This window comes from Benincasa hispida, chromosome 5 (assembly GCF_009727055.1).
Source record: "Benincasa hispida cultivar B227 chromosome 5, ASM972705v1, whole genome shotgun sequence".
Taxonomy (NCBI): domain Eukaryota; kingdom Viridiplantae; phylum Streptophyta; class Magnoliopsida; order Cucurbitales; family Cucurbitaceae; genus Benincasa; species Benincasa hispida.
In genome coordinates this window covers 338,856-351,982 of record NC_052353.1, presented here as the reverse complement: position 1 = coordinate 351,982, position 13,127 = coordinate 338,856, and the positions used below count along the sequence as shown (strand labels likewise).

The 13,127-nt window shown below is 30.3% G+C and overlaps 1 protein-coding gene across 3 annotated transcripts; it reads right to left on the bottom strand.

Moving 5' to 3' along the window:
* Window positions 1-7,068: 7,068 nt before the first annotated feature.
* On the bottom strand, window positions 7,069-12,030 carry LOC120077475 (myb family transcription factor PHL11). 3 transcript variants are annotated; one of them, XM_039031358.1, is made up of 7 exons: window positions 11,383-11,521; window positions 10,464-10,586; window positions 10,306-10,369; window positions 9,606-9,645; window positions 9,125-9,194; window positions 8,637-9,037; window positions 7,069-7,471 (listed from the first exon to the last, which is right to left on the bottom strand). In XM_039031358.1, the coding sequence occupies exons 2-7, from the start codon at window positions 10,509-10,511 to the stop codon at window positions 7,468-7,470; spliced, it is 627 nt and encodes a 208-aa protein (XP_038887286.1). In that variant the 5' UTR covers window positions 10,512-10,586; window positions 11,383-11,521; the 3' UTR covers window positions 7,069-7,467. The 3 variants fall into 3 exon arrangements, with proteins under 3 accessions (XP_038887286.1, XP_038887284.1, XP_038887285.1); XM_039031356.1 differs by having other exon boundaries at window positions 7,072-7,471; window positions 10,464-10,540; window positions 11,383-12,028; XM_039031357.1 differs by lacking the exon at window positions 7,069-7,471 and having other exon boundaries at window positions 8,633-9,037; window positions 10,464-10,540; window positions 11,383-12,030.
* Between the last annotated feature and the right edge of the window lie 1,097 nt (window positions 12,031-13,127).

Sequence of the window (13,127 nt, the reverse complement as noted above, 5' to 3'; positions counted from 1 at the left end):
AAAGTTATACATTTTCCATAGAGCTTTCTTGCCACTGAGTTCAATGAATATGAAATCTTAAAATGTAGAATTATATTTAAAAAGATAAAAATATTTTAGAGTAATGTATTGATTGTTTTTAGTTCAATAAATATTATTAAGATATAATTTGTATTTTGTAATATATTATAATTATAGTTTTTTTTTTTTTTTTTTGCATAAAACAAGTTCCTAAATTTGATAATAATGGTTATATCCAACTTAATACTTAGTGACTAACTATAATTAGTTTGTCAAATCGAACATAGCTTAATTAACATACGAATATGTTAGTAACCACAAGGTTTGTGATTCAAATCCTCTTCCCCCAATTATTTATAAGTAAAGTAGTATTTATAAGCTTAATTAAAAAAAAAACCAAATGGTTATCAAACCAGAATCTTGAACAAATCGACTCCCGATTCAATCCAATTTGTTTCTTCTTCTCCTTCCTACTTGTTTCTTCAATTGATTTTTTTTAATAATTTGATCAGTACTACTTTGGTCTCTATACTTTTAGTTTTTATTCATTTTAGTTTTTATACTTTCAAATGTTCATTTTGATCCACATACTTTTAATTTTGGTTTATACACCAGAAAGACGCTGACAAAAAATAGTATTTACATCTAACATTTTTAATTGAAATTTTGTGGGTACGAATATGGAGATTCTTTCCATCAAAATGTGGGATGGGAAATGCAATAATTGAAGCATGGAAAAAGAAATTTGATAACAAAAATGAGAGTGAGAATCTCTCAAAACTCTCGACATGAAAATGGCAATGTATAAGTGACCCACCCTCCCAACAACACTAATAGAAACTAATATGTAGTTTTAAATATTATATTTAAATATTTTGAAAAAAATAATAATTTTCTTTTTCTTTTTAGTTCAACAATATGTGAGGTAGAGAATTCGAATATTCATGTTGGTGGAAAAAAAAGTTTAACCCTTTATATTATGTGGTTGAATCAATTAACACTTTAAAACTAATAATTATATCAATTAAAATCTTAAACTTTTATAGGTGAATAAACCTAGATTATGCTAATGGTTTATAATTAATTTTTTTGTTCCATTTAAAATCCACTCAAAATTATCTAAATAAAATTATTGGAAAAACATACATTTTCAGTCCTCGAGTTTTTTCTAGAATAGATGCATTTGCTTCTTGAATTTTCAAAATGTAACTTTTTAAATCCCAAATTTTTAAGAATATAATTAATTAGGTCCCTTGAAATATTATTTTTTATTACTTTAAGATTTCGTTTGGTAACCATTTCATTTTTTATTTTTTGTTATTGAAAATTAAGGTTGACACTACTTTCACCTCCAAATTTCTTCATTTGTTATCTAATTTCTACCAATGGTTTAAAAAACCAAATCAAATTTTGAAAGACTAAAAAAAGTAACTTTTGAGGACTTGTTTTTTGTTTTTTCAAATTGGCTAGGAATTCAACTATTGTGCTTAAGAAATATGCAAATCATTGTAAGAAATGGGGAAGAAATATGCTTCAATTTCAAAAATTAAAAATAAAAAATGAAATGGTTATTAAACGGGCCCTAAATAATTGTATGACATTTAAAATTAGAAAAATAATCTTAGCACGAAGAGGTAATTTTTATTTTTTTTTAATTTAAATAATAATAATAATTTACTATAGGGACCTTTAAAATCTATTCTTTAAAATCCAATGACCAAAAAGGTACATTTTGAAAATTTAAGAATCAAATATATGTATTTTTAAAAATTCGAGAACTAAAAAGGTACATTTTGAAATTTCAGGGACCAAACATACATATAATTCAAAACTCGGAAACTAAAAACATAATTTTACCAAAATTATTTTTCTTTCAAAATTCTAGTAAGGATAATTATGGCATAACTCTTTTCGAATAATTAGTAGAAAAAATAGATAAAGAAAAAGAAAAAAATACTCATATATAATCATGTGTGTGAATGAAAATTAACCAATTACCATGCTCACCTAGTAGTCTTGAAGATGTGAGGGTAAATATCTATGAACCTTATTACGTCGGTAAATATTTATCATTTTTATAAGGTTCTTGGAGAGGATAACAAAGTTACTCATAATCTAGCATCTTTGTGGCATCATCTTCGGACTCTTCTTAATTCTAGAAAGATGACTTTTCAAATGTCCCCTTATTGTTGAAAGGAAGTGACGGTGTTCGCACGAGATTTCAAGAGAAATTTATTTTGTGGAACTTGAACTTTGTATTTGTATTAATTTAGCAGAAAGTGAATACAAAAATATCTTTTCCTAAATTAAAAAACATAATATTTTGATGCTTTCAAAATAAACTATATTCTTTAGCTGGTTAATCTTTTTGGATGACCGACCTTTGGGCTTGTTGATCTTCTTGGTTGATTGGCCTTTTGGCTGGCCGATCATCGCCTTTGGGCTTGTTGATCTTCTTAGATGATCGGCCGCCTTTGGGCTTGTTGATCTTTTTGGATGATCGGCCTTCGGGCTTGATGATCTTCTTGGATGATCGGCCTTTGGGCTTGATGATCTTCTTGGACGATCGGCTTTAAGCTTGTTTGGATGATCGGCCTTTGGGTTTGATGATCTTCTTAGATGATCGGCCTTTGGACTTGTTGATCTTCTTAGATGATCGGCCTTTGGGCTTGATGATCTTCTTGGATGATCGGCCTTTGGGCTTGATGATCTTCTTGGATGATCGGCCTTTGGGTTTAATGATCTTCTTGAACGATCAGCCTTTGGACTTGATGATCTTCTTGAACGATCAGCCTTTGGGCTTGATGATTTTCTTGAATGATTAGTGCTCGCACGGGTTTCCAGAGAAACTTGTTTTGTGGAGTTGAACTTGATGTTGATGTTGATTTAATGTGATGTGGTTCGATCTCTAGTACTTATCCTCTGATTCTCTCTTAGTCGAATGCGTACGCTTGATTTGAGGAAGTGAAGCGCTTGATGATCTTGGAGTTGAAGTCTTGGAAGAATGCTTGTATCTCCCAAGGACTTCGATCTTCATAATGCTTGTATCTCCAAAAGACTTCAGTCTTCATAATGCTTGTATCTCCAAAGGACTTCAGTCTTCAAGCGTGGCCAGATTGCTTGTATCTTCAAAGGACTTCGGTCTTCAGAACTTTGATGTCTTCTGATCTTCAGAGCTTTGATATGTCTTCTGATCCTCAAAGCTTTAGAGGAGTTATGTTATTCAGATCCTTGGAGCTTCTGACTTCAGATGGTCAGAGAGATTTTGCCTTCAATTCCCCCTAAATGAAGAGGTAGAGTTTCTATTTATAGAGGTTTCTTATGGGTCTTACATGGGTTTCGGTCTAAATTGGGTTTGGTTGATCCATGAACCTGGTCTTTAGGCCCAATTAATTGGATTTGGGGCTGATTTGACATTCGGGTCAAATTCAACCTAGTTCTGGGCTTAACTGAATCTTTACCCAAATAATAATATCAAATTGGGCCAAATTAATTTTATATGATTCAACGATCACGATGAAACTACGTGGCGTCATTGGACTTTGTCTTCAACTTCCATTCAAGACACATGTCCACTCCTAATTGGTCCCAAATTTGATGATAGTAAATGACGTGACAATTTGTGATTGGTCCAAAATTTCTCATAGTTTCTTCTTTGTGGGTAGCGGTTTGTTTTGATTTGAATATATTTCAGTTTCCTAACAAAAATAAAAATAATATAAAATACCCTCATACCCGGTGCAAAAAAAGATAATAATAATAATAATTACCCTAGCATGCAAAAAACAGAAAGATACAACTTTAGGAAACTTCCAACTTCCCTAACTATTCATAAATTTCAAATTAATTAATCCATATTTGTTTATATTTTTTAAAGTTAAAATAACATTTTAGTATCTGAACTTTAAAATTTGTTTCATGTGTTTCATATATTTTCAAGTATCCAATTTTAATCTCTGCACTTTCAAGAAACCTTAAAGGACTACATGCAATCATAGAAAAATGTAAAATAATGAAAACAAAAAGTCCATATCCCAACAATTTAAAGTGTGTAGAAATAACAAAATTAAGAAGCTCAGTCCAATTAAAATAGGCAGATGACTAAAGTGTCTTCACAATTAAAAATGTGTGATTGTATTTGATTGTTATCTGATTATCACTTGATTGTCATTTGATTACCATGTAATTGTCAATGGTACCAATTGTTATCTAATTACTAATATGATTGTTATTTGATGTTGATTATTATCTAATTGCTAATGATATTTATTTGCTATTTGATTGTTACTTGATCGTTATTTGTTTACAAATGATACTTATTGCTATCGGATGATCTTACATTTTCTTCATTTACTAAGTAGTTTTTTATTTCATTTCATTGCCTTACATTTTTTTCGTCAAATACTAAGGATTTTTTTTGTTGCAATCTGATTGTCGTCTGATTATCATATATTTTTTGTCTATTACTAAGTAGTTTTATCTTCTATTTGACACAATGGTTTTTTATTGTCATCTAATTTCTATTTGATACTAAATAGTTTGTGAGTACTTTATTATACTTATTGCTAATTTATTTTCTATTTTTACTAACAATGAAGAAGAAATTTAAAAGCAAAAACCTGTGAAATTTTAAGGAAGGAGAAAGTTCAACAAAAAAATAACAGAAAACAAAAGAAAAAGGAAAGAAAACAACAAGGAAAAGTAAAACATTGAAGTAAGTAGCATATTATCATATTGATTGGCTAATTCACCAATGTTTTAGTTTATGTATTTAGTGATTAATGTATGATACCGTCATTACTTCAAGAATAAATTACTGATTACACATGTTGATAATTATTAGATTGACGGTTGATTCACTTATGTTTTACTTCATAAATTTAGTGATTGATGTCTAATACACTCATTTTTTAAACTTAATACAATGTCAATATACTTTAACAAGACTTTTAACATAAATCATATAGCAATCAAATGCCAATCACAAAGTATTTGGTCTAGAAAAAAAATCAGATGACGATCAGATATAATTCACAAACTACTTTATATCTAATAGCAATTAGATGACAATCACAAAATAAGTTACACTCATCAATCTCCAACCAAAATATGAATTAGAATCTATACTCTTAATCTCTTCAATTTCCAACAAATCTAAAACTTATGAAATTGAAATAAATCAACAAAATCACTAAAGAATATCAAAGATCCTTCAAAATCAAATAATCTTAAAAAAGAATTAAAGAAATTGAACACAACGTGGAAATAAATGCTATATATAAGATCATTTTTTTTTTACTATGAAATGCAACTTGGAAAAGGGAGGGGACTGAGAATGCCTAAATACCAAGGATTCAAAATCTCCTTGATGATCTATTCAATTTCACAAAATAACAAACAATAAATCAAAGGCTCATCAAGAAAGCAGAAGATAAAAAAAGTGATATAACAAAGATTGTTGAGAGATAGATTGGTGAAAGGAAAAGAGGTTGGTGAAAAGAGAGAGATTTTCATCATTTTCACCAATGAAAATCTTTCAAATCCCATACTAATTTCACAAGACTGATTGAATTCTCCTCCTCGATCCTGATTTTTACAATTTCTTCACTACAAAACTAGGGTTCTTTCTTCTCCGATTTGATCCATTTGATATCCTTTCCATCCATCAAGAATCGAAAAAAATTGTTAAAATTGATCCAAATCTATGATTAATCAAACAAAACTTGATGATCTAACATAAAAAATAAAGAGGAGAAACTCGAAGAAACTATTAATCTTGTTTGTTTATGGTTTGGCTTACCTTTTTTCTCTTCACATCCTCTTAGATCCATGAGAAATACTTCACGACTGCACATTTCTATCGTAGTGATCGACTTTGTAAAATCAGTATAATTGGAAAAGTGAGGTGACAGTGAAGATGGAGGAATTAAGTGAGGTCGGGGAAGGACGAGGAAAAAAACTTGTGAAGACTTTTGGAGAAAAAACACTTAAATTGGTATAAGGATGATTTTAGAATAAATAATATACGAAATTTCATATTTAAAATTCTTTCCATATTTGCAAAATCACAAATATGGAAAACACACATGCAAAATACTATTTTTAAATTATCACTCGTTGCAATTTCCCAATCTTAAATAAGTTAGTCCTCGTTCATTGTTGATTTGTTCAAAAAAAATTTGTTATTTATTAGTGTTTTCACTTCAAATTTGAAAACAAGTTCACAAATTATGTGTTTTTCATGAAAATTATTAATATTATTTAGTCAATTTAAATAAATATTAACTTGAAGGGTTAAATTTTACTAAAAATATTTATTAAACTTAGACATTTAAAAATATATAGACTAAAATTATATAAGCCTCAAAGATTCGAACCAAAATAATATTTAGTAATTTAACCTAATCTTTACAACAATTGTTTTTTAAACAAAATTAGATACTATTTAAACAAGGTTTTAAACATCTCAATTTTGATGGATATTTCTACAAATGTGTGTATATATATATTAAAAAAGAAAAGAAAACGTATATTTAAATTAATAAATAAATACTTTGCATTTTTTTAACAAATTGACATTATTAATTATGCTTTTCTAAAAAAATAGTGACATTTTTTTTCTTATTTTTTATATTACATGAATTTTTTCTGAAAATTTTGCCAATATCTAAACATGAAAATGTAAAAATATTGATGAAAATATCGATATATCAACAAAAATTTAATATCACGAATTTAAAATATATTTAAAATTTAAAATGATTCTTAATATAAATTATAAATTAACTGAAATAATGAGTTTGTTATAATCATTATAATTAAATAAGACCAATTTAGTAATAATTTACTAAACAAAGTAACTAAGTTTTTCTAATTCAAAATTAAAATTTACCCTAACAGTATTATACTTCATTTCATAATTAATTTTCTAAAAGCATAACTGCATGTTAATCATTATTCTAAACACTACAACAATACCAAACGAAGAGAACATAAAACAGTAAAGACCAAATTTGCATACAGACATGAGTTCCCAAGGAGCAACTCCATTAGCTAAGGCCTGTAGTCACCATATCAGGTAAGAGAACTTCAAAGACAGCCTTGAAAAAGAATTTTTATACAAATATAAAGACTTCAATAAATAATGAAGAAAGAAAAACAAGAACATTACCAAACCAAACTTGTCTATTTTACAACCAGAGAAAAATAAGGGGCAAAAAACAAGGTGAAAATTAGCATACCATACATTAGTGGTGGCCAAGAATAGTAATTATATTGGTATTTCAACCTTCTGAAATTCTTCATTCATATGAATAAAGGCAATTGGCAAATGCAAATGGGGACTTGGCACAGCAGGCTGGAGTGGTACATTTTTACTACATATTCTTCAATGGTTGCTTGACAAACTTTGAAATAGGTGAAGGTAAAAGCTTTATCTAGAAATGAACTGCACTCGCCCATGGATGATTACCTGAAGATGTTTTTATGAGGACAAGAAAGAAGAGGTTATGAACTTATTTAGCAAGTTAAACATAGAAAAGCATCATGCAACACAAGGCAAATGAATTTACATTCTTTTTCCCTTTTTCGGGACAAATGTGAGATGGAGGATCGAGCATTTGACCTAGAGATTGATAATGCAAGTTTATAGCGGTTGAGTTATAATCATGTTGGCAAACAAACATACAGTTCTTGAGTTGGGTTTGATTCCATGTATTTGCTCTTTGAACTTTACAATTATCTTCTTTTGATCTTTTCCCCAAATATGTGTGTGTATGTATGAATGTATAATATTGATGGACTTTTTTAATCAGAAATCTTCTATTTAAAAAGTTTAGTAGCATGTTTTGGAATGATGATTTTCTAAATGCTTAAACAAAAAAATCATTCCAAATAGGCTCTAAGAAATGTCAGTTTATATTCATGCTTAGCAGCCTTGAGATGAAACCCATTCAATATTTAATCTCAATGCAACATCTGAAACAATATTCCAAACATTTTCTCTAGATTGAGCATGAAACACACTTCGACACGATGGATACCCCGGCCTCCTCTGTATCTCCAAAAAAAGAGAAAGAGCTACTAGGTTGATGGGTATATGTCTACATATTTTTAAGAATAATTTTTAATAAATATCAGTAGTTGCACAAAGTAATTTGAACTAAATTTGGCATAACAGTAGCATCATTATCATTTAACTCATTCTGGACTATTAGTCTATAACTATTTACTATAAAAAAGTTTAAAACAGGTTAGAAGAATTAAAGTCTATTTTGACATTTTAGTGAGAAAAAAACTTGGAATTTAGCGGCTGTGAAGCATGAATCTATGGGATGAGCTATATGGAAGTTCTTATTCCCTCCAAAAACTATCTACTATTTCATGTAATAATGCATCACTTTTTTTTTTATTTTTTAATATCCATGCTAATTTCACGAGATAACTCGTCTAACCCTACTACATTTAGGTGTCAAGGATACTCGTAGGACATTAAATCCTAGTAGATGACCACCATGGATTGAATTCATTTCCTCTTAACCCTTTATCAAACTCAAGGCCTTAATTTACCACTAGGCCAGCTTATGATGGTTAATAATGTATATGACACTAAATGTACTTTATAGCACGAGTATTACCTTGAACAAGGAAGCACTTTGGCGTCAAGTACTTCAGCCGCATTCGCACTGTAATCATAGCCACCTTTGGAGTTCAAATCAAAGTTGATCATATTCTTTTCAACACTAAACTCGTTTATGTCTTCTTCTCCAGCCTCCACTTTGCATATCTGGATGAGTGAATCACCGTTCTTCTTACTACCATCAATTACGTTTGCTATGCTTCCTCTCATTTCTTGTTTCTTAAATTTTTCAATTTGATCTGACAGAACCGCATCAAAGTTTATTAACTGCATTCCTGTGCCTTCAAGACTACCAAGGTTACCGTTAATGGCAAGTGCCAGACTCTTTTGTGCTTTCTCTAAGATATCTTGCAGGTATTTTCCTTGAGCCTCTATTCTCATTTGAAGTTTATTTTGTACCTGTCTTTACAAGAGCCAACAAAATGAAAATTGATCACAAACTTGAGATTGAATTTGTTATTATTTGAAGAATTAAGCAAGATGTACCTCGAGTTGTTCTAGTATTGTTTTCTGCACTTCGACATGTGATTTTAGAGCCTCAGCAATTTGCATCCCTCTGTTCAAGTTAGACCATATGCTAAAATGACGGTGCATTGGAAAGTTAAACATGGAATACTATTAGTCTATAATGCAATAGAAAATCTCAGTTTCAAGGATGTTTGCTTCCTTTTGTTCCCTTTTTGTTAATTTCTATCTAGTAGGAGAACTTCGAACTTCTGAAAAGACCTTCCTTAACAAGAAGCTTAGTTTTTTTTAACGATATAATTTTAGTATCCAAGATAAGAGAATCAGAAAATCAGTATTATGTTTACGAAAATACTATTGAAGTCATTTGGATGACAGTAAAACAGAGAAAATTAGAACATATATGCACATTTTGTTTTGATGAAATGCAACAAGACAAACCTACAGAGAAAATTAGAACATATATGCACATTTTGTTTTGATGAGATGCAACAAGACAAACCTGTCATCTTCCTCTACTCCGCTGAAATTGCTAAGAGACCCTGAAAAAGTTAATATTAAAACGTCTAAATGAGCTTTCTAGAGGTGAACACTGAGATGCAAACAAGAGGAATACACGAATCAAAACCAGATGGTGATTTAGAATAACATCCTGATGGATAAGTAAGGCTCCATTTGATAATCTTTTTTTTTTCTTTTTTTGAAAAATTAAGATTATAAACACTAATTTCACCTATTGATCTCTTTGTTTTATTTTCTACTTTTTAGGAGTTTTTTTCAAAAATCAAACCAAAATTTGAAAAATTAAATATATATTATATATATATAATATATATATAGTTTTTAAAAACATGTTTTTGTTTTTAAAATTTGGCTTAAGAATCCAAATATTTACTTAGGAAAGATGAGAATATGATGAAGAAATGATGAGCAAAGAAGCACAATTTTCAAAAATAAAAAATAAAAGACCAAATGGTGATAAAAAGAGACCTACGTAATTTCAGATTTCGAATGAATATCAAAATAGAAAATACTATACGAGTTATTTGGCCTTCCCGAAAAGAAAGGAGAAACAAGTACACGAGTACATATAAAATCTACACAAGAAATTCAGACTGTCATTGCGATAAATTTGGGTTAAAACTTGCAAATGCAATCAAGAAGAGGTTCTTAGTTATTGTCCTACGTCCAGATAGACTTACCGCTACTTTCATTCCTTTGCTCAGCCATATTTTGCTTTCGTGTTTGCAGTCCAAGTCTATACTTCTGAAGGTTCAAAAGTTATGTTAATATTTTTATTCCTAATGCAATCAGTGATGAGACAAATGAGATATCATGAAGCAATGATTTCAACATTTACCTGCAAATGACTCTTCAAGTGGTACAAAGTCAAGCCCTTTAAACCCATCAATCTTAACACAGACTTGGGAGTTGCTTCTGAAAAAGACAGTCCCCCTCTAATAGTTTAAATTATAATTCGTGTCTAGTAAAAAAAAAAAAAAATACAAAAATTCAGACATATAGGCTAGCTATAGTATATTACAAGTATGAAGTATCGTAATTTATGTACTGTTATATTTCTCAAATCGACTACTAAAATTTAACCTTCTATTTCTCATGTCCATGAATAGATGTGACTTGAGTGTCTACACAAGGACTAAGGAGACGTTGTGAAGTCTGTACAGTTATGAGCCCTTGGGGCCCACAACGTAAGGACTTAATAAAGTATAAAATTAATTTTTTTTACCCACGAACTCCTTAGGTCAAACAACATTCACTCCTCCCAACTCCTTTTGACAGTTGAACAGAGTCTTTCTCTTCAAACCTCATTCCTAGAAGATTGCGGATTGGAAAAGGGACAAAAGGAAAAGGAACTACCGACTAGATAGTTGACCACAATATCGCCATTGACAGCATCTAAATGAGAATCCTGATCTAACAACTGATTATATAATGCACGCAGAAACTCCATCAAGAAGAAAACGACTAAATAAACTTAAATTATGTGTCCTGTCATCCACCAACATAATTTAATCCATCCCTACTTCATTTCCCATGACAACAATCAGTTATCCATATACGACACAGTTGGAAGGACTCACCTAGAAAATCGCTAATATCTCTCAGTCCCAGCAATATACGATCACAGAACAAGTTCAACAAATATTTGATAAAATAGCATGATGCCATTAATGTTCAAGTCAAGATCATCATTCAAAAGGTTAAAACAACTATTGCAAATACATCAACGAAACAAAGAATGATGAACACGGACTTACTTTCCGGCCCACCAAGCTTGGTGACCGCGTCTACAAAACGGTCGTGAAGATCAGCAGTCCATCTCAGCCTTGGTTTCGGGTCTCTCGTCATCATCACTCCATTATCATACGGGTACTTCTGCTCCATTTTCTACCGGATCGAAAATTCCACTCATCGAAACTTCACCCTTTTTCTTCTTCCTCCTCCAATTTCAGTCTCTCCCTACTCACCTCTGTTTAATAATCCTCGTTCTTCTTCCCAACAGAGATGCATTCAATCCAATCACACTTCAATTGCAAGGATGTTTAGACAGAGCCGACGAATTTAACACAGAGACACACCTTGACTTCAATCGGAACCTCGATCTACTTCCAAACACAGGAATGTCCAATGCAATCGCTCTTTAAACATCAATGACCTCGAGGCTTTGATTACTGATTATACTCATCGATCCTCTTCCGAAACACAAAATACTTGCATTAATCCAACCAACTACACTTCAAATTCAAAGATGTACATCGAATGAAATGGCTGAAGAAGAGAAATTCAATAAAAAAATTCACTCGATTTTCAATCAGAAACAATGACCGTGCAAGGAATCATCAATGGCGGGGGAGAAGGGAAGCAAATGGAGCGAAGGTCGGCGACGAATAAGAAGGAAGCACTAAATCCAAATAGAAAAATCAAATAAAATATATAAAAGCGCCGATTCTCTTTTTCTTTTTGGTCCACTTCACGACTACCAACCGTCCGATTCATCAACGTCTTTTATTGGACGGAGGAGAATGTGGATATTCCGAGAGAGAAAGCAGGCTCAACGTGAGAGCAATGTAGACGATAGTTTCTATGTGACACGTGGATGCCAGCGTGGTTTATTCGACCGGCGTACACGCGTAAAGGAATATTCCTGGATTCACGTGGCGCGTAGCTTTGTTGTATTGCCGAAAAGGACATTTCTGAATCGATACGACGTAGTTTGGGGTTAAGCGCTTCCATCATTTTTTCTTTCTTTTTCTTTATTATTATTTAAAAAAGAAAAAAAATTACCTTGGTTTCAATTTAATTTCTTATTACTTGCTGACTTTGGCTCGTTAGTATTGGTATATTCGAAGAAGTTGGAGTTTTAATCCTCCATAGTCTATCACCTAATTGTTTGTTATTAAAAATTATTAATAATAAATCCCTCATTTTCAAATATTATATTTTTAGAGTTTACTTTCTATTGAGTTAAAAATTATTTTGGTTTTTATACTTTTAAATTTGTTCAATTTTAGTTTTTATATTTTTACATATCTAATTTTAGTCCATGTATTTTCAATAAATTTTAAATTTTTTTCAAAGTTAAATTTTATCAAAATTTGTTAAATAATAATGATAAATTTTATGCAATAAAATATAATATGTGAATATATTTCCAAAATTCATAGTAAAAATGTTAATGGGTTATATAAAGTTTAAAAGAAAAACAATAATAACTAGTAATAGGGACTAAGGGTGTTCGTGGATTGGATTAGGTTGGGTTGAAGTACTTTGTAGACTCAACCCAATTGTTCGGATGGTAAATTTCTTCAACCCAAATAACTCTTATTAAAAAAATGAACCCAACTATAAAATATTTGGGTTGGGTTGGTTCAGGTTACTTGAGTCATTTATTTAAATTTTTGTTCTAAAAAATAAGTAAAATGTTAATACGTGAAAATTTGATTTAATTATTTTTATATATTAAATTAAGATTAACAAATCAATTTCAATTTATATAATGTAA